Source organism: Haemaphysalis longicornis, unplaced genomic scaffold, assembly GCF_048455015.1.
Source record: "Haemaphysalis longicornis isolate Haplotype H1 unplaced genomic scaffold, Haemaphysalis longicornis Haplotype H1 scaffold_7, whole genome shotgun sequence".
Classification (NCBI taxonomy): domain Eukaryota; kingdom Metazoa; phylum Arthropoda; class Arachnida; order Ixodida; family Ixodidae; genus Haemaphysalis; species Haemaphysalis longicornis.
In genome coordinates this window covers 42,814,741-42,836,501 of record NW_027526422.1, presented here as the reverse complement: position 1 = coordinate 42,836,501, position 21,761 = coordinate 42,814,741, and the positions used below count along the sequence as shown (strand labels likewise).

Genomic DNA, 21,761 nt, shown 5'->3' with positions numbered 1-21,761 from the left:
CAGTAACGTCATCCAGTTAGGCAGATGCAGTGTTTGTGCCAGCAGATTTTGCAACAACTCGATTCCGTAATGGCCATACCACGAGCTCGACAGCTACAGAACTTGCAGCCATTCGTGAGGCTCTTGACCATATCATCAGAGCTACTCCTCAAAATTGGGCGATCTTTTCGGATTCCAAGGTTGCCTTACAGAGCTTACGCGCAGCCCTGCGCTACGGCCCCCTACACCAACTGGTGACAGAGATAAGAGAAAAATTCCATCAAGCCATCACAGCCGGCCATGACGTAATTTTCCAGTGGCTTCCAGGTCACTGCGGAGTCATTGGTAACGTGCTGGCGGATGAAGCTGCCCGTACAGGCCATGAGAGCGACCGCACCATTCTACTTCCGCTTTCAAGAACCGATGCCGCCAGGACGCTTCGCTCCCTTGCACGCAAGATTACCATGCAGCAATGGAATACACCGGACTTTTCGAATCCCCGACTGTATATTCAGGATCCCCTTCTTCAGCGCCGTATTCCGTATGGGCTGTCTCGACCCCAGTCAACTTTACTTTGTAGACTGGTTGGGAGTGACCTTCACGAAAGCCTACTCTTTCCTCATCGGGATGGCCAGCAGCGCCCACTGTGACGCCTGCGGGGCGGAAGAGACTATCGAACATGTGCTGTGTCGCTGCCCCGAATACTCGTCGGAGAGGAGCGTGCTTGCCACCGCGCTGAGCCAATTGGACAATCGACCATTTACGGTGGAAACTATTTTAAGTCATCGGTCTTCACCATCGACGTCGCAGAAGGCGACGAAAGCCCTTTTACGTTTCCTGAGTGAAAGGAACTTGCTTGAAAGACTATAGTACCCGAAACGGGACTAGAGTGCGCGCTTTCCCACTCCTATCTCTTCCTCTTCTCCCCCCATTTTTATTCCCTGAGTCCCATTCCCCCAGTGCAGGGTAGCAAACCGGGCTCTACACCTGGTTGACCTCCCGGCCTTTCCTTTCTTTTTTTTTCTTCTTCTACTTCGTCAAGTCGCGCATATCATCGGCCTTTCAGACATTACTCGCGTTCATTAATTAAAAGAGAAAAAAAACATTCAATAGGGTGGTTTAGCGAGAGCTGCTACAGTCACCTTCAAGTTTTCTACGCCTGGTTTACGTATTGGAGAAGCACAAGTGACCACCCCTTCCCCACCAAGGGTGGTGGTATCCGGTGCCCTGATTTCAGAGATTCAGAGAATTGTCAACTAATGCGCAGCATTCTTATGCCGCTTGTCTAGAGTGTCAGTTCTTAAAAGCCGATCCCGGGTAGGAGCAGCGAAACACGTTGGATTATTTTGTTATTTTTATGGTTGCTTTCGTTTATTTACGCGAGTGATGTTACCGCATTATAGGGATGAAGTGCCTTAACTTGGCAGACTATTATTTTTCCCCCGAACATGCAAAGCGTACTGCAGAGTTGGTCCATTCACGCAATTTTTGATTCGTATTTCCAATGTTTTTTGGGGGACTTCTTTGTTTACTTTTTGGTTTTTTGCTGTAGAGGTATAAGATGCATATTTTTGACTTTGTGAGATCCTTTTGGCAACAATTTTATTTTTTTTTTATTTTAACACAAGTGTTTTACGCCGGGATACACCAAGATTTTAGTGAACTCGAATCCGTCACGAAAATGACGCCAGTACAACGAACACAGGAGAAGCGGCAGAAAAAGGTTCATTGACGCGGATGGTACTGCCGTCTAGGACAGGTGAAGCGAAGTGGTGCATCATGACGCTAACGAGCGCCGACAGTGGAGTCTCGATCGGGCCGCGTAAGCGGCGTCGTTTCTCAGCCCGATGGGGCCGTAAAAATGCAACGACGCCGAAGAGTGGATGTCTCGAACGGGATTAATTTGCTGCGAACAGAAACGCCACCGGAAAGCGGATGGCGTTCTCGCGTTCACGGTCCAAGCTACGAACTCTGCCTCTCGCGTTTCACAAGCTGAGCTCGTCGCAGCGCAACCGTCTGCCGTACGCGCCACAAAGCAGGACCGAAGTGGTCGCACCTTCGCCGAAGCGATTCGCCAGCAGGGTGTCACTCGGCAAGCACACCCACAAGACAGCCGCTCACACGCAAGTCCTGCTCCTTTGGCTGCAGATTTGGCTGCACATTTCACATTCGTGTTTTACCGATTCCTATGATAGAGGAAGCATCCGCAATTGTTTGCTCATTTTTTACATTGCAATATTTTGTAGAACCAATTATCTCTGTTTGCACTAATATACCGATTGCAGGTGTTACTCCCGCAAAATCTGCATGTTTGTGGAAATTCACGGCTTTCCACGGTCGTGGTACTGCGGGCGCTCGACAAAGAATGCCACGCATTAAAAATTCTGTTCTGTTCCACCTTCAATGCCGAACAATGACCTCCCCCCCCTCCGACGAAATTATGGCCTAAAAATTATAATAATCTGCCTTTTATACGTGCTAAATACATTCAAGCTCAGGGAATAACACTGGTATTCTTTCAGGAAGTCATATATTCAACTTGTGCGCACATGCTCTACAAATATAGAGAAACTCCATCCAGTCCTTGCTTGTCCACGGCAGATAGACAGTTCATTATTATCTTACCCTTCACTACTATTCATTTTTCTTCAATTATCTGTCGTGCGTGATTAACTGGTCGTCGAATTGTGCATATTTCTTTTCGTTTTTTTACAAATACGATGTGGCAGTTATTTCTAAACTTTAAAACGCAATACAGCGGTATGAAGTTTTCTGCATGTACGGACGGAAGGCGGGGGAAATTAAACCTACACCACCGCAATGTTTTTTTCCAATTTACTACTACCGAACTTTTACGTGTAAACCCCAGTGTACTAAAGTGGTTAAATACGCATTAACGACAAATTCTCCCAATAAAATACCTGCTATTGTTATCCTCGAGTAGGCTCTCCATAACCACTACATCAATTCCGTGTTTCTCGTGTGAATCTGCAAGAAGGAACCGCAAACCGTTGTCCTAGTCTGCCGAACATTGTGACAACACAACAGAAGGTGAACCTCAAAAAAAAATATTACCGTTTCAAAAGAACGTTTGTCGGGCGCCGCAGGTTTGCTTCTTAAAACCGTACATCGGCCTTTACCTTTAAACTACAACATTCCCGAAACTGCTTTTCCCAACCTCAAGAAACTTTGATCTTCCTGATCACGTTGTCCAGATAACCGACCTAGAACTTCTCAACTCAACCAGACATGCCATGGCTTCACATTATTTTATATAGATATGCGCTATCAATTTTACTCTGGTTGCTACGTTATCTATGAATTGTATACCTTGTATGGTGCAATGAATCTTGAGTATTCTATTTTTAGAGCGCAGCTTTTAAGCGGCCACTTCCTGTGGGTTCGTGGCGTCCCTCGCCATCATCCCTCTATGTAACAGAGAGAACGAGGGGGACACATAAGAGGGAAGCGGCGGAGGAGAGTATGACGAAAATGCGAGGTGGAAAACGGTACACCACCCGTGTAGCGCGCGACGTGCTCCGCGGCGGCGTCCCTCTTACAACACCGCGCCAGAGTAGCGCGCGCCCTCGTGCGTCCGCCTTTGACGCGATCACTTCCTGAGACGAAGACAGGGGTTCGTCGGCCGCTGCAGCTGAACAAGATGCCCGAGAAAGGACCCAGCGCCGTCGACGCCAGAATTCAGAGGTGCACGCCACCGAAGAAGCAGCTCAGCGCCGCACTGAGAAGACTCTGAAGTTCACGCTGCCTTCAAATTTCGCGTTAGGGAGTATCAGCCAATTATTTTCTATTCACTTGCTCTACCCACCATTCCTGTAATGCCCCTTCCCGGCGGGGCCCTTCAGGTAGCCAAAATAAATGAAGGAGGTAGTAACCCAGTAGTGCCTGTATCGTTGCAGGAAGTGTTTGACCATCGTAAGTTTCACAGGTGAAGCGTTGCAGAGTGTAAGTAAAGGCTCGCTATTTGCAGGCACGGGCACTCAAGTCCCGTGGGGCTGCAGTTTGCAGCCATGGCACGAAGCATAGAGTCGCTGCGGGCCGATCCTAAATTCGGGCTGGACTCGACTTGGAGCTGGGTGACGGCGGCCTTCCTCAGCTGGGTGCTCTTACTGGCTATGATCTGCCACCAGGCAATGGGAGTCCTGTTCTACGGCATTGTCGACACCTTTGGCGCCACAAGGCAAGCCGCTGCGTGGCCAGTCGTTATCAGCGGAAGCCTCGTCAGCCTGGCAGGTAAAATAATATTTTCTTTTAAATTGGGAGGACTCAGCAGGTCTCCGGCCAATGTAGCTAAACATGATTGAGAGAGCATTAAATCAGAAAAACATTCCTTTTGGGATTGGAAGCAGATGTGTTTCTTCTCGCTCTTTCTCTAAGGGAGGCACATAACAAACAAAGAATTCACTCTTCGCAATGGACAGCGGCATTTTGTCGCTCCTCACAGGAACCTCATTTGTGATTGTGCGCGCTTTAGTACGCAAAGAGTGTCTCTCGCAGTGTCTCTGGGCCGGCCGCTCTTCGTAGGACTAGAACAGAGAGACATATTAGGCCCTTGGAATTCTTCCAAGCGTGCCGCTCGTACAACGAAAGCCTTATTGGCGTACCTAAAAGACACAAGGGACAGACTTTGTAAATAGTTAAAATCATGTGTATTCTTCTTCATCGTTATAATCGTCATCGTCATCGTATTCATCTGGCGTAGCAAGCCAGGCAGCTTAGCTCGCCTGCCATTGCCAGTTTCATTAAAGATCGTTCTCTCTCCTCACAGACGTAAACGGTAGGATGATAAACAGGAGCGTTTCTTAATCATAATTTACGAAACAGAAGTTGTGCTATTCATGACGTGAAGTAGCTTCCATACCGCTTAGCTAGCGCGAGCAACGGACTTAGAAGTAGGAACCAAGATCTAGCTTGCTTCTCTAGCTTCTCATCGACGTGGGAAATAGAAGTTGGAGTGGGTTCGGGGCAGAGAGAGAATCGCATACCTAGTAGAACGTGGAGAGGCAAATGCATGCGTCAAAATCTATATATGTCGAGCTCAATGTTGTGCTCGTTGTGCTTCAAATATAAAGTTATCCAGGAAAATTTGGTAACGCGCGCTTTAGATTGAACGTGAGAACAAGCCACAAGGGTTGGCCAGTTCATGTCACACAAGAATCTAGGTCTGTGTGAAATAACAATTCCATGGCGAGAAAAGTTGCCAAAGAAGGGTGGACTTGAAATTATCCTTTTCATTTAGTATGTGCTGGCGTACATACAGAAGCCTCAGGGAACAAGGTGAAAATGTGATTTTCTAATGATAAGGATTTTTCAAAACTGTGGTAATGCTAGCTTAATTAAAAGGGGCCATGCAGACAACATACAAGTTTGTTTTATTCGAGAGATATCGTGTTTTATAGTGCCCCCAGCGCTTGTCCTGCAGGAAATGATGCCGTATTAACGGAGAAATTAATCTATTCAGATGAAAATTTTGATTCTCCCATCAAATCGTGTGTTTTCGTAACGTCAAAGTCATCAGCGCATGTATTGAAACCAACTTCCGCTGCGTTATTCGGCTGTGCAGCCATGCTTGCCGTCAGCTCTCCCAGATGGCGGTACTATACTCATCCACGAACCATTGTCCGCCATTGCTTTGTTTTTGACCATATTTGCACTTGGCCTATTTTTGTTACTGTAAGGATTATTCGCTTCGTAAAACGTGGGGTATCCTCCACAATTAGGGTCCCGTAAGACAATGTCGCTGACGCAAACAGGCCAGTGTAGCGTAAGACAGCTTCAAAGCGGCGGACTGCTGTGCAGCTAAAACAGCATAGTACGTCCAGTACCAACAGCAATGCGCATCCGTACTTATATGCTTACCTCTATTTTCGTAGATTTCATTGTTTACCGCACCATTCTAACTACTGTAAAATAAACATGCAATACATTAAGCGCAAATAGATCGTTCGGCAAGATTAAAAGCCATGCCTAATTTGCGTTTGCGTTTGCCTGTCTTAGCCGATCGCACAGCTGGGCTCATATGACATCATAGGTTCTATTGCGGGAAATGAGCTAGTGGGTACATGGCCATTCCGTTTTTTTCCTAATTTTGTAGCTTATTCGAGCGAAGTGTGCGTTAAAAGTTGTGTCAGTAGGATTTTAACCAGGAAATATTTCCAATGAAACAAAATTTTCTTTTGTCCGCATGGTCCCTTTAAGGGGCCACAATAAAAATGCACAGCCTTGCTTTGTTGGAATAATTGGAGAGTTCATGTCACTTAACACTCTTTATCCTCGGGAAAATGGAATTTTCTCGTTGTAAAGTTGGCCTGATAAAGGTAATTTAAAATCACCCGCTTTCTCTACCATAATTTTGCATTCTCAAAAAAGTAAATAAAAAGGGAAATAAATACGTTGATTTTATGCCAAAAGGAGTGGTCCAGAATGAACCGAATGTCGGTCTGTCGCTGGTTGAATTACTTGTATGCTTCACAGTATATTGCTTGCTAGGAGCGTGGTATTTGTATCGAACAATTGAACTCGCACGGATGATTATTGAGCTAAAGTTGGACAACTAGCGTTTGACTGAGTTATAACTGCTGTTATAATGGGAACCATTATTTGTTATGTTGCCCTTTTCACGCCTGTTCACTCGATTCTTTTTCAGGGGAAAGCTTCAGACCTCTCTGTTGCAAGTCCGTGCGTTGTGAGGTACAGGAAATCGTGAGGTCAAAAAATACAAGCGCGAGCCAGGGAGCGCGTGCCCGGGAAGGGAAACACCTGGGCCAGGGGAATGTTTTGAGAACGGACGACAGAGCATGACTCGGGAAGGGAAACATTAGAGCTACTCAAAATGCTCACCGTAACGAGAGGAAACAGCAGGGAGGAAAAAGGATAGGCAGCTGCCGCACGCGCAGTGCGAAGGAAGGAAGGAAGCAAACTTTATTTTCCTAAGCACCCTCAGTCCAGGGCGCCGTCTTGGAAAGCTGTGGCCATGGATTCATCCGCTCTGGACGTCCGCAGGAGCTGCGTCGCAGCGCTAAGGTCAGCCAGACTTGCCTCCCAGGATGCCAGAGTTGGATTAGGGATGAGGGTCAACTTTGGGTGTCGATCACAGGCCCGTATTGTGTGGGATATGTTTGGGTAACCTCCGAAGAACGAGCGAGTCGGGGTGCCGGGAAAATTTCGAAAGCGATGTGGAAGATGTTCTGTGGGTAATGTGTTAGTCGTAATCTGTCGGACGAGGACGGACTGCCTCCTTGTGAGTGTTCGATGTGGGGAGGGATGAAGCTTGCGCTGTCCGCGAAAACACTCGAGGTATTCGCGCGGGATGAAAGACGACTGTGCATCGCTTAAGGTTAATTAGAGCTGGTCAGGTGCCCGGTAAATAGTTGCTCGGGCGAGCGTATGTGCCCGCTCACTTCCTGCCGAACCCTCGTGCCCAGGAGTCCAAATAATGTGGAACGTGTACGGTTTGTAGTCGAGCGCGTCTTTGATGAGGTGGGCTGTGCGGCGGTGCAGATCATTTCTGATCAATTGTCTGCAGGCGGCTTGCGAATCGGTGGCGATGATGATGGGTGTTTGCGGACGAACTATAGGGGTAGTAGCGGCGTATATGGCTCGTGCAATAGATCGAGTTTATAGGTCGTCGATAGCATGTTCGTCTGGTTCGATCGTGACAAGTTCGTAGTTTACGGGTCTGACGACAGCCGTGATGCCTCCCTCATGTTATCCAGGATGTTCGTCAACGCAGTAAACGTGCTTGACGGGGCCAAGGCGCTGCAGCGTTTTTGAGAGGACGGTGGTCCTGGTGTGGCGTGGGTTGATGGGAGGCAAGGCTGACCGAGTCCCCGAGCAACGCTTTCTTCACAGGCTGAGGCTTCGTGCTCTCCGGTTACCGTTAGTGGAGACGCGGCTGCCACTCCTGTCATGGCTTGCCACAGCTGTTGTCTTCACCGGCATTCTGCTTGTGTGCTGTGTCTGTAGTGACGCACCGGCTCCCTGGCTCCTGGACTTTCGTGTTTGCTAAAGGGCTCACCCTCAGCAGCAACTTGTCGGGACGTTTCGGGCTTTTTCTCCTATTTGTTTCGAGCCTGGACTCTCTTGAGATACGCCACCTTGGATGCCGCGGAGTCAGCGTGTTCGCGGGCTGGACATGTGGGGTCGTCCGCTGGATGTTCTGCCTGGCAGTTGGCGCAACACAGCTTGCACGCGTATTCTTGATCTGGTGCGTCTAGCAGGCTGCCGCAGGCCTTACACTTGATGACGCCGGCTTGTGGGCAAATGTCCGCTTGTTGGCGGATGCCATAGCAGGTGAAGCAGAATTGGGCTTTCGGTTTGTGTGGCTTGAAGTCGTATTTGGCGCGGTGGTAGAGGACGAAACGGGGAGCGTACGTGCCCCTGAACGTCAGGTGTGCTCTTTCCGACCTCCCTATCATTCGGGCGCTCAGAACGTTCGTATCCGGGCCGCAGAGGCATGAGTTCTGCATGAGCTATACGGGTGATGTACGGCCTCGATTCCGGGAACGATGCCTCGGCATGAGTCTTCTGTTGCGGTAGCATAAATACGAACCCGGCGAATTTGGCCGCCGATGTAGATTCCGGTGATTCGTACGATGTTTTCGGAGGCAGAGTCGTGAAGGGACTTGATCAGAGAATTGTTCTGGGGGTGAGGTACGTCGATGTAGATCGCCTTTGCTTCCGACTGCAGAAGATTCGCTGCGCTTTCAATCGCCATCATGAGCGCCGCGGGTCCATGGGTGGCTAGGACGAAACCGTCTTGTGGGCGGAGTACTAGTTCTTTGGCTGCGGCTTTTTTGCGGAGGACGGTGACCCAGACATCTTCCTCGGCATGGTAGAGTTGGGCCATCTTCACAGTTTTGGCGGAGTTAAATGCCTCGCAGTGTAGTGATGGTAAAAAGTCTTCTAGATCCGGGGCCACGTAGAGCCACGCAGGTACCCGGTGGATGTGAGGGCGGCCGCCGTAGCTGTAGCGTTCGGCCGGGGTCCCTAAGCCTAAACACCGCTGTGCAAGGTCTATCTCTTGTTAGGCACAAAAACTGTAACTGTGCCCACCTTAAACGTGATATCCACAGCTTCCTGGCATGGATGTCGTCCAGTGGAGCAGACTTCGGGGCTGTAGGGCTGATGTTACCACAAATAGGGCCGAAAAGGGACGGAGCGAAGCGCAGAGCAGTAGCGGCGAGCTGCCTTTAGAGGCGGAGAGATAGAAAAACTTTACTGTATGCCTCAATCAGAAGGTCATGTGGAAGTGGTTCCCCATTCATGAGAATACGTGTGACGTCTTAACCGCGGCTGCCTTCTTGACGAGGATGAGCTAGTCCGGGAGGGGGAGGGCGGAGGTACCGACGGGGGGACCAGGAGGTTCCTGGCGATGTCGAGCGGGTGGAACGAGCTACGGTGGGTGGAGTGTAGGGGGCTGGCGGAATGGCGACGGGTGCGGCCGCAAAGTTTAACAGAACATTCAACAGCATATCAAGAAGAGGTCCAACTAGGGTTAGCCTTCACATTCGTAGAAAGTTTCAAACATCCACCAGCACTGTTTCTGGTGTGTAGTGCGCCATACATAAATCAAATGAAATCATTCCAATCTAATTTGCTTTGCTACGAAGAAGGGCAAACAAAGCCACCGCTATTAATGGCTCGACGGTCAGCTGCCCCGACGCGACAGCAGGAGCCCTTCCACATATGCAGAAAAGAATACCTCAGTTTGAAGCACAGCTTTTCACTGACGAATAACTAATATATTTCCTAACTGACAAGGGTGACAATACAAAATCTTGTCGAGAACAGTTGACCGCATATTTTTGCTTTGCGGCACAAGTACTCCCGAAGCTTTGTGCAAATGAATCCTAAGGCTATTGGCCTCCCTTAGTGCCATGTATGCACATTCATGCAGTAGAGTACCAAATTCCAAAGTCCAGAGAGTATTAAAGCAATCGGAAGGGTGTCGTAGCCGGTTTTCCGGGTTTGGGATCATCACTCTGGCCACCGGCACCTGAGTTTGCAAAATTGTCTCATAGGTAGCGCCATTCCGCAAGCTCGGTAGGAAGCCCTACCCCTTATGCAGAAGAGAATACCTAAGCTTGAAGCACAGCTTTTGACTGACGAATAACTCATATATTTCCTAGTTGACATGAGTTGCAAGACAAAGTCATTTCGAGAACAGTTGACCACATGTTTTGCTTTGCGGCACAAGTACTCCCGAAGCTTTGGGCAGAGGAATGCTAAAGCTATTGCCACTTCTTAGTGCCAGTGTACACACCTGCAGTACCGCACTCAGCGCTAAAGTTATCGGCAGGGTTTCGTAACCAGTTTTCAGGGATAGTGATCATCGCTCTGGCCACCGGCGCCTGCTGTTGCAAAATTTTCTCATAGGTGGCGCCAATCCGCAAGCTCGGCTGAGTTGATCCCGCTGGTTAGGCGTTCGGTCGGCAGTTATTTGGTACAACTCTGGCAGACTTCTAACAGCGAAGCTGTTTCTGGTCGATGCTTTCATGGGACGATATGTGGCAACGCGGCCGCAGCTATGTGGAGAGAACATAGCCTAGCGAGGAGGAGAGCAAGCGCAAAGCACACATGTAACAAGTTAAAAGGATGCTTGGACGACACGCTTCTATAGACGAAGATTTTCTCAACTATAAATATGCTGGCATTGTTTACACTTGTCGACACTGTTGAACCAAAAGAAATATTAAGCACGTTTCAGGCAAGGCATCAATAAATAAGCGATATTTGTTGTTCTTTTAACTAAAAGCACATGACTGCTTGATTTTTGCGGTAGCAAATACAAAATACACCATGAAAAAACAAAAAGCGCTCGCGGCATCCCCTCGTGGCAGTGTTCCAAGCTGACAAGTCACAAAAGGTTCCAGTATGTGGCTCGAGCAGTGCAACAATGCCAAAATCAATGGGAGCGAACGGATATCGATCTACTGGCTCTGAAAAGTTTTATGAAGCTTAGCCTTGCGATAAGGGAACGCTAGGGAGCATCGCTGTTAACATCAGCCTTCGCGACGTTATCTGAAGCTGGGCTAAAATTTTTTTGGAAAAAAAATCTAGAGGCAAAAGAGCGAGAGAGAGAGAAATCCGCCTTCAATTATTTATTTCTATGAAAAGAAATTTTTCTAGTCCGGGAACCAAAGCAGAGCAAGCTAATGAAAATTGTGATCTTTCAGTTTAGAAAAGGCTGTTTTTCAGTAAAAAGGAATTCATTTTATTGTGCTCCTTGAAAAATGAAAAAAAGGACAGCCCTGATATTCGAACTAAATATATGCTACCGTTTTTTTCCGTTTGCAGGTCCTGCCATGGGATATTTGTGCCGGCGTTTCTCCTGTCAGTCTGTGTTGATCGTCTCATCAATTGTAATGGGCACTTCGGCCAGCGTCTGTTGGTTTGCCAATAGTATCCTGTTCCTGACCATCATGTACGGCGTTATCCACGGTAAGCAGCAGCTGCATTTACGCTACCATTGAAAGATCAGTCAGCGGAAGTCAAAATTATCAACCATGGTGGCAAAACGTTTTAGAAGGAAGTATTTGTCCTGTAGTGTAGCGTTCAGTATCGCCTATAGGATGCGGATCCGAGTCAGAAGGGCGCTGAAAGGTTTCAAAGCGTCGCGCACCCGCCAAAAAAAAAAGGGTTTCGCAATTCCCACATCACCCAGATACCCCATTCCCACATTCCCACATCACCCAGGACGATTCTCCAATAGACTACTAATTTCTTCAATCCTCCAGTGGTCAAATGTACTTTTTCGCCCTCATCTGATCCCTCCATCGAGTTATCGGTCTTTTGATACTTCTAGTACCGTCTCTTGATAACCATTTGGTAATTCTTTCGTTGTCGACCAGCTGTCGCTTCTCCGCACTGCATGCTCAGCCCAACTCCAATTCTTCCTCTTAATTTAAACTAATGTGTCTTTCGCCCGAGTTTGCTCTCTAATCCAATACGCTGGTTTTCTATCCTTAAAGCTTACTTCGATCGTTTTACATTGCAGGCTCGTTGGGACGACAACTTTTTTTAAAGGTCCCTGTACAAGGCACCCGAGGAACCGAACTGTACTATAATATTAGCCCAATAGTTGGTGTTAGACCCAATTAAACAGTAACCAGAGCACGGATTACGACAATGTATCACAGGCGCATCGACTAGATTGCTCTGGGAAACTGTGAAGTTCGGAATAAAGCGAATAGAAATGGCGAAGTTCGATTATTGTTGAATAGGGGTGAGCGAATATTCGAAACTTTCGAGTATTACTCGAATATTACATGTTTTATTCGCGTATTCGCTTCGAAAACTATGTATTCGAAACATTTCGAATATTCGAAATGGTTCGAATAATCGGCTATTATCGAATATTTGGATTAATAAGTGGAAGGAGGGGACGCGGCTTTCAACTTTGGAAAAATGACCAAAACATCGTTTTTTTTAAAGCCACATATTTGGCTTCGATGTTTTCTATCCTCTGTATTGGCAAAGTTTTCTCGCCGGAAACCGCCGCAAAGTGGCCTAAAAAATACTGTTGGCAGCAGCGGTGACAAAATGTCAGCGCAAAAGGTCGAAAAAACGGCAATTTTCGGAGCGCTTTATCTCCGCAACGGTGCCACCGTGCTCGGCCATTTTGGTACGATTCGATAATGTTTCATACTCATCTTCTTTCCGGTCCCGGCCGTCTCTTTTATCTTCGTTCATTTCCAAACGCACGTACGGCAGAAAAATTGGCCTTCCGGCCCTCCTGATTGGGCGTCGCTGCGGCAATGCAAGCTGGCGGCCGCCTTTTTCGCTTTTCTGAGTTCATTTGCGCTGCTTCACTCGGCCAAGTTTCTGTTTAGACATTTTATCTGCTGTGGTATTCAACACGGACATTATCGCGATGGGAATGCCTGAGATCATAAGCTAGATTACGGGAAGTTGCCTGGCTCCAAAGGCGAAGGCCATCGAACGCTTCGGGGTGCGGGTGACTTTATCCCGGAGAATGAAACGTGGTGTGCGCGCTTGTGATAGCGGTTTGCGAAGTGAACTTTTCGTCTTATTTGTGATGGTTACACGCATATTCATAGCTGCGCTGGTCTTCACGTCTACGTTGAGTCCTCGTTTTTGTGCGCTTAAGTTACAGCTATGAATTGTTACCAACTACCCCGCCTTTCGCTCTTACACGCTTAGTTATTGCTAAGCATGACAGTAGGCTGGCTAGCCTTGGGAAAGAAACGGCCGACGCCTCAAAAGCTGCGGCGCGCACGGCGTAACCACTGCGCGTTGGAGCATCGCCTTAATGCGGAACCGGGTACGATTGAACGCCAGTAGCTGTAATTAATGCTTGTGACGTTAGAGTTAATCTTAAGCGCGACCTGAGTGGCCATGCCAGGAACAATCAAAGTATGACATGTTGCGGTATACGAGCGCCGCGATGAGGGCGAGCCATATAGCTTTCTTGCGCAACGTATCCCGTGCATTTCGAGTAATCATGCAAACAGGTCTGAGTTAGGAATAAAAAGGTGTTGACGGCGTTAGAAACCTGCGCTACTGTCGTAGCACTTAAAAATTGCATTTTTAGAGAAATGCCTACATCTATAGTGCATATTCTCTCTGCTTCGAGGAATATTGGATGTCCTTCAAGAGTACTAAAAAATTGCGCATGCATTGAAGTTGGAGTTATACACAATATTATGCCGAGCTTTAATGTAGCTCATTGGTACCATTGTGGTATGTAAACTCTTGGCAATGAACACCTGCACGTACGAGTACTAAGTTCCTGCTCCAGGCAACGTTATAAAACATAAAGTCGAAACTCAGTTTTCAAATTTAAGTAAAAAAAGAGTGCTTCACTTCTTGCCACAGTGACAACACTGCAAATTGAAGTTTTTCTGTGCAATACAGGCAACCAGCTAACCTACTTTGCATTGAAAGCCATCTCCCACCTCTTTGGTCCGCAAACTGGGCTATAAACTCTTCACAGAGGAGCTGAAAATGGAGTTTTGTAAAAAAGAAAAAGGCTGCAAAGTGCAGTGCACTCCAATTTCAAGGCAAGGCATTCCAGAAGCCCCGTGTTCAAAAGGACACGAAAGGCTACAACCCCAGCGACGTTTGATGAATTAAATCTATGTGCCACCTTGGGAAGCCATTTTCTCAAAACAGTTTTTTTTGCCACCTACATCGCTTGTTCCAGTGATTTTTTTTACCGCTAGGTCTATATTGATTCCATTCTTTGCGTTACATTCCTTCATGAACAGGTCAGGCTTTGACACTCTCAGATTTTCAGGTTTACGTTTTGGGATTTTTTAATTCAAATAGTCGTTCACGGTCGAAATGCCTATTGTAGATTTACCTGTAAAAACGGAAAACTAAAAAAAATTCTGTTGTAATAAAATATCAGAGACTGTCACGCCCTCGTCCATTCATTTGGAAATGCAAAGAACGAACAAGTTTTATACCATGTTTTATAGGCTGCTCAAGCTCGGTACAAGGTGAACAAAGAAAATTTTAGAGATATAGATATAAAAGTTTTTTAAATATTACTTTCACATTTTTATGGTGTTATCATGAAAGCATTTCCAGTTGCTCTGCAAATTTTCATCGAAATCTACAAAGAACTAAAAAAGTAGATTTCGAAACCCACGTCCCCCATTATAATTCGATATTCGATTCTAGACCTGTTAAATGCGCAAGTTTTGTAATCGTGTCTATCTTTAAAACTCAATCATACTTGTACTCTGATTGCCCACTTGTATTTTGTTTTAATTTACTTCTTTGTACTCTAATGTACGTTACTGTACCTTTCCCATATTTTTCTGTAATGTCTTGTGCTGCACATGTTGCTTGTATTTTTGTAACTCACATTAGAATTTCTAGCTTGTTTGATTTTGCCTCATCATTTTAGTGTACCAAAGGGGGCTGGGGCCTCTGTCAGGCTTTGTAGCCTTTAGTCCCAGCCTGCCTCCTCGTACTTCTGAGGAAATAAAATCTTTGAATCTTTGAGTCTTTGAATATTCGAAGTCAGGTATTCGTATTCGATTCGCATTCGAAAAAGTTGATATTCGCACACCCCTATTGTTGAATCAAAAAGGTAAACAATATGCGGACGCTAGAAAAGATTTCTTGCTGCTGCTGTGGTTCAAGTCCCTCGGCCACATCCACGGCCGCTGGGCGGCGGATGCGGGGTGCTTCTGCTATGTTAACGGTTGTACTAGGAGGAACAAGGCCGAGTAATTTTGAACAGGTGGCAGTATAATCATTACTGGCGCTCTAAGTTGGCTTTAAATACAGCAGTCGTATTGAAATCGGCACGCGATCGAAGTTTAACTGAAAAAAAAAAATGACGGCGGAGGAATGACCTCGCCCTAGGAATGGTGTGGTGGAGCCGACAGATTTGAATGCGTGATTTATCTACGGAACGATTTAATTCATGTCTTTTTTTGGCTTTCGGCGTGCAGTTTCGGGGATTGGGACCAAGTGTGCACCCCACTGTCCGTGCACCATGGTTAACGTGTTCTTAAAAACAAGTAGCGCCATTTGTGCGCCTTCGACAGTAGGGAACCTGAAGACGAAGTATCCTGAAGACGAAGTGTGTATAGGAAACGCCCTTCTAAACTACAACCTGTGGTGACACTGTTCACGGCACTTCAACATTCCTTCGCGCATGAGGGGCCTTGGGAATCCCGAGAAGAAATACAAGCACATTAGCAAATATTACAGCGTAGTTCTAATAAATATTCACGTCAGATTGGCTTTTGCGAAGGTAAATAAACAGCCGCATGGTTAATACCGGCGTTGACAGGATTCGAAAAAAAGAAACAGAAACGGCAAGAAATGACCGCATCAGAAGAAAACACCTGGAAGGCAGTTCACCTCTGAACGCTTCGCACATAAGAACTCTAGAAGTGGAAGGGGGGGGGGGGGGGTGCTGAGGGGTGTTCGGGTGAAAGTTTCACAGTTTTCTGAGAAGGCTAAGCTATGGCGACCTTGATTCCTTTCCTCCAACATGGCTCGAAAAATAAAACGGGTTCTAAGTCTGCTTACTAATTTAAAAGGCGAAACCACTATGTCTTCTCTTGGCGATACTTATCAAATGCATTAAAGACTTCTTCACGGCTACGCCATGTTTGCGTGCCTTTTTTCGTTTTCTTTTATCTTTTAGCGGAAACTGTGCAGTCAGACTGGCAACAGTTTCCGCCAGATTACCCAGAATCAGAGTTATGTACCTCGGTACAGCCACGTGGCCTGCCACGCGATATGTAATCAGCACCGGACTTACTAGGCGAACTCTTGTTGCCCCTCTGGCAACGGGCTGAGGTAGCGTGGCAGTAACGACTATCGCAACTAACTGTTTCTCTGCAGGCTGGGTTCGATTCGTAAACAAATTCGGAGGTGGTTTTTATTTACTCTTCGCAGCCCCGCCCATTTTCTCTTCCAGGTAACAACGAAAGCAACAACAGCAACTGCGGTTTTCAACACAACGGGCTTTGAAGGCTTTTCACTTAAAAAGTACTCCCACATTCTAATCCACGACAAGATGGCCGTGTCTAGGATCTTCTAGTAATAAATGAGTGAATGTTTCCAGTGGTTATACACTTTTGATGCTGCATGTGTTCAAAGTGACAGCACAGCTTCTGGTTCTGTCAGAATCGGTATGGAGCACTTCCCCGTTTAAAATCGTAAATCAGATGTCAACGGGAACGAGAACACATCTGTTTGTCTGCAAGTAAGATTGTATAATAAATTGCACATGACGTATTGACCATGTCGGACTTGTTTTGTACTTTCTCGTCCTTCATTGCAGGGCTAGCGGTGTCTGGAGCGTTCGTCGCTGTCAACGTCGTGGCGGCACAGCATTTCGAAAAGCGGCGGACAACAGCGTGCAGCATGATCTTCACTATCGTTGCACTGGGAACCCTATTTATTCCTCCCCTTGCCGAGTACTTTCGGGCAACATACGGCGTACGCGGTACATTCCTCCTGCTCGGGGGGATCATACTCAACGCCTGCCCCGCTGTCATCATCATCAAGAGTCCCGTGTGGATGCAGCGGCCACCAATCACATCCTCAGACAAGGAAAACCTTGAACTATCAGCAAAAACCGAGGCAACTCTACCAAAGCCTGACCCACCGATGAATGGCCCGGAAACTGACATAACTTCTGCAAACACCGAAATAGCTTCGCGTAATCCTTGCAAAGAAAGCACTGTCCGCACATACATCTTTAAATGCTGTCCACAAAATATGCTGCCTTCCCGGATGCGCAGTTCATCCTCAAAACAAGCCAGTGGAAAAGTAACTAGTCAAGGGAACACCACGTCCGTAGTAAAGCAGCTTTTGACAGTTGAGTTCATCGTAGATACCATATCGTTTTCAGGGATAGTACTAGGGCTGACAACATATCTTATGGTAGTTGTTGACGTTGCAACAGACAGAGGCGTCACGCCTGCTCGTGCGGTGTTTCTCTTGAACGCTTTTGGAGCAAGTGACGTCGTGCTCAGGCCCCTGAGTGGTATCGTCATCGACTCCGGAATCCTTACACTGGAAACTGTGATGCTGCTCGGCTACTTTATTCAAGGACTTGCATTAGAGCTTTTTGTGTGGTCAAGCAGCCTTTCCTTGATGCTGGTCAGCTCGGCGCTTATAGGTGTCAGCAACGGATCAAGAATATACCTGCAGGCGCCACTACTTGTACGAGCTTTCGGAATCGAATCGCTGCCTCTCACGATGGGAGGAATGGCCTTCTTTATTGGCCTCGTGGGTTTCACAAGACCGCTTTTAGTTGGTAGGTGTCATATTTAGAATTTTCTGCATTAAAAAAAATTCCCCGCATTTCCCCGAGGGGAAGAATGTGAAAGTGCGAATGCACGAGTTGAATTTGCGCGGTTCGGTAATGTTCGCGAAAGAGAGATGACACACACACACACAACTACAAAGAAAGAAAGATGCATTTATTCACAGACACCTATTTGTGTTGTCGTTGTACTTGATTGCTAGAGCGGATCTCAGCTTTGAAATTTCGTGTCAGTACTCCTTTAAGCAGGTGCATTAGCCCTTCTCACGCCCGATTCTTGGCCAATCCCCCACGTGGGTATGTGCCATGTCAGCGGCCAGGCAGGGCGCGCCCATCTCCCCCTGTTGCCAAGGAAGACGAGGAGATTCCTGGCCAATCCCCCACGTGGGTATGTGCTATGTCAGCGGCCAGGCTGCGCGCGCCCATCTCCACGTGCGCGGACATCGCCGGTGGACGCAGGTTCAGGGTCGCTTAAGAAGTGCATTGCACTTAAAATATCTAGGGCGTAGTTTCAGCAATTCGAGTAACATCACAAATGATATCTGGTGTTGCGTTCCTCAGGTACATTGGGAAAGTAAAAATGGTGCCTGCTTTCCGATAATAGCCCGGAAAGATTACGAAACGAGTGATTTCGCCTTATGGCCACTACCCCAGGCAATTTCACGAGAAGTGTCGGAGTACTAATGATAGTTTTGTAACTATGTTGTAGCGAAAGTGACGATACGATTCCAATGATTTCCTCTTATAAAGAAAGAATCCGAAACTCTTTTCCGCACACTTAAAAGAGCATATGTACACGTCGCCAGTGTGTTCGACTACACAGATTACTACACCGGAGGACAATTCGAACTATCATTCCGCCGGTGCTAAGCTAGCCGGAAATATGGATGCCTGAAAATAAAGAAAGAATAATGCCTCACTACTATCAGAAGAATTCCTTAACATTTTATGTCCATGCACAATTAAAGGGTGTCATGTAAAAGAAACTTAACTGCTAAAACTGCCCTCGCTCTCCTGTATCTTGAGTCGGATAGTGAAATCAATTAAGAAGACATTTTACAAATATTTTTTGGCCGGTGTCGTCAATAGTATAATTCAAAACGTAGCATGGTGATGTGCGCCTTGATAAGTGCCATTTTGCACTAACCGAGGAAAATTCTAGCAGTATTAACAAACTTTTTGTTAGATACTGCGACTGGCAGCGGCTTTTGTTACTTTGTTACGAAACATCCTCAACCTGGTATTGGGATTAAGGCTCTAATCCTACTGCTGATTTAACCGGATATTCAACACACGACATTGAGAAGAACGATGGGATTTATCCCTTTAAGAAGTTCACATATCGGTCTCTTTGCAGCAATGAGATAATGCCAGTGCAGCCCCCAAAGCGTTACACAAAATGTGTGTCTATAACATCGCAAAGCCATGTTGCGCTTTCCATAGGTGAATACATAAGTATTGCTTGCCTGACCTGGAACAGTCGATAAATGGGTGAGTTGCTGTCGCATTAAGTGCATTACTTTAGACTGTTCTTGCCGATAATTTTCCTCGGACTGAATTTACCCAATTGGCAGTAATGTTGTCCAATATTTAATATCTTATTTACATTATCAAAGTTATGTGTGGTAAGTTTGATTTATATCTACTAAAGTGTACTAATCCCGAATGTCTCGCAGTGTAACATCCGAAATGGAAAGTGCAATAGAGCCACTAACAAAGTTACAATGCAATTTAGAATTGAATTTGTCCCGCTCTGTGAAGGGTATACCCCTTTGCAATACACGTAATGATGTGTATGGTTAACCTTTGAAGCACACAAAAACCGGCATGCCAGTTTCGATCGCTATCAATAAAGGCACAGAAAAAATATTGCTCGAAACGCGGTGAACCTTACGCGCTACCAGATTCGGCGGGTGAGAACCAAACTTAACGATATCAATATCTTAGAACGCCTATTTCGCGCTATTTGCGCTCTATTATAAGGCCTTTAATAAGCCCCGCAGACGTATATCATGAAAACTTCTCTTAAGCTGTGAAGCTGCGGGCTGTGGTTTACCCACAGCTGCAATTTTTTTGTGAACTCATTGCTGTTACTTTTTTCAGGTTACTTCCGGGATCATCACGGATCCTACAATGGCCTTCTTCACATCCTGGCGGTAATGAACGGTGTGCTCGCCGTCATTTGGGCAATTAGGTTGGCTCTGAGGAAGCGAAACGAACATGCCGTACAAGATAAGCTGAAGAAAGCAACATCAAGTTCAACGTAAACGCCATCCAAAATAATTATGGCCAGTGGGGTACATGGGGCAAAATTGAATCTGCCGTGCAGCACTACAAGTCCACACTGCCACAAGCGAGGAAAAAATCCCGCAAACGCTCAAGTGGGACTTCGGGTTTGCCCAAGTGAACATAAAAAGGCGCCTACAGTGTTGTCTACCAATAACTGTGACGTGAAACAATATTTTCCATCGACAACAGTGGCATCTGCCCATGTCGTCTGCCAAGTACAGCGGCGTCTGCATTAAGTACAGTGTCTACGCACGCAGGACAATTATGTCTGCCCGGAGAACTTATTCGGGCGCAATAAATTCTGACTGCCTGCATGGGCCATGTAAAACGGTCTCCTTTGAAAACCAGCGGTAAAATGCGGCACTGGTTTATAGTAAAAAACTGCACAGAAACACACACACTAGAAGAAGAAAACGTACAACACAAGCGCAGACTATCAACTACGGTTTTATTGAAAGCGAACCAAATATTATACGGAGTGTGGAAAAACACGACATTAACCACCAACCCACAGGTGAAAAAACCACAAACCAACATGAACATTCAACATCATCTCCCCTGATCATCATTGCATGCCAGACGACGAATCAGCAAGATAGCTTCCTTCACTCTCAGTGAGCGCCACAGACGGCTGGTTCACGCAGGAGTCATCGCCCTGAACACGCATATGGACAGCTTCCACTATCTTCCGCTTCTGCTCGTCTTTTTTACGGTACAGGTGTGTTGTATCAGTAAATGCCACGTTTACCCCGCATTTGTGAACGAGGGAGGGTCCCGGTACCGTCCAGCCGAGTGACGACCGGCAGCCTGCTGGTGGTGACGGCGATTGACCACGAGCTGTTGTGCTCGTCAGTGTTTATTGGCCAGCCCAGCACAATGTTGCCCATCGAGCTTGGCGAGGCCACCCACAATAGCGGGGAAAGATTTGGGTCGGGGGCGCCACATATTTGTACCACTTCCCCTCAACTTTGTCCAAAAAAAAAACTACGCCTGTTACCCGGCGGTAACGGTCCGGCGGTCTCCGCAGTCTCATTCTCCGCCTGAGCACAGGTGTCGATGTAGGTGTGCCAGCGTTGGGCGCAGCATGTGCCAGCCTCGCGCAGTCCCAAGGGTCTGCAGTGGCCGGCCTTGCAGGTGGCGCAGAACTTGCGAATGACAACGCAGTGGCACGAGTAGCACCAGCCCCTGGCACTTCGCTGGCAGCGGCCGATGTAGCTGTTCGCTCCCCTGCGAGTTGACTTCCGGCAGGGGCGGCTGGGGTTGCCAGGCGAGGCCTCACACGGTCCGCGTGCCGCTGCCACGTGGTCCCGTCGGACCTGCGGACGAGCAGTGATGACGCACTAGCTGGAGAGACCACATGCCCAGTGGACCAGGGTGGAGCAGGTCGGAAGTTCCTGGCGAAGACCTGAGCTCCAGACTCCGGTCAGCAGCCAGCTTCTGGTTGAGGTGCTTCAGGAGCACTGTGAACCGGAATTTGGGGTGGAACACATCCAAAGGTGACCTCACCCTCCGGCCCAACAGGAGCTCGCAAGGGGCCACGGCCTGTGACATCGTGGGGTGTCGTCCGGCACTGGAACAGGACCCGGGCAACCAGCGTCCGGAAATCTCCAGTCTTGCTCTTTTTGAGGCTGTCCTTCACGATTGACACCACTCGCTCGGCAGCACCGTTTGATACAGGCTGGTCTGGCGGAACCATCATCCGCTGGAT

At 47.3% G+C, this 21,761-nt stretch overlaps 1 protein-coding gene across 4 annotated transcripts in view; it reads left to right on the top strand.

Annotated features, from left to right (window-relative positions):
• The window catches only part of LOC144145373 (monocarboxylate transporter 14-like), a 41,928-nt gene extending 21,478 nt beyond the window's left edge, over positions 1-20,450 (top strand). For 2 of the 4 annotated variants that reach the window (XM_077676957.1, XM_077676956.1), the window contains 4 exons: positions 3,968-4,230; positions 11,296-11,439; positions 16,775-17,755; positions 19,868-20,388. In XM_077676957.1, the coding sequence (XP_077533083.1) occupies positions 4,008-4,230; positions 11,296-11,439; positions 16,775-17,755; positions 19,868-20,031 (1,512 nt within the window). In that variant the 5' untranslated portion in view covers positions 3,968-4,007 and the 3' untranslated portion in view covers positions 20,032-20,388. Of the gene's footprint in view, positions 1-3,967; positions 4,231-11,295; positions 11,440-16,774; positions 17,756-19,867 lie in introns of all 4 variants that reach the window. The other 2 variants (XM_077676958.1, XM_077676959.1) reach the window with 2 other exon arrangements.
• The last annotated feature ends 1,311 nt before the right edge of the window (positions 20,451-21,761 follow it).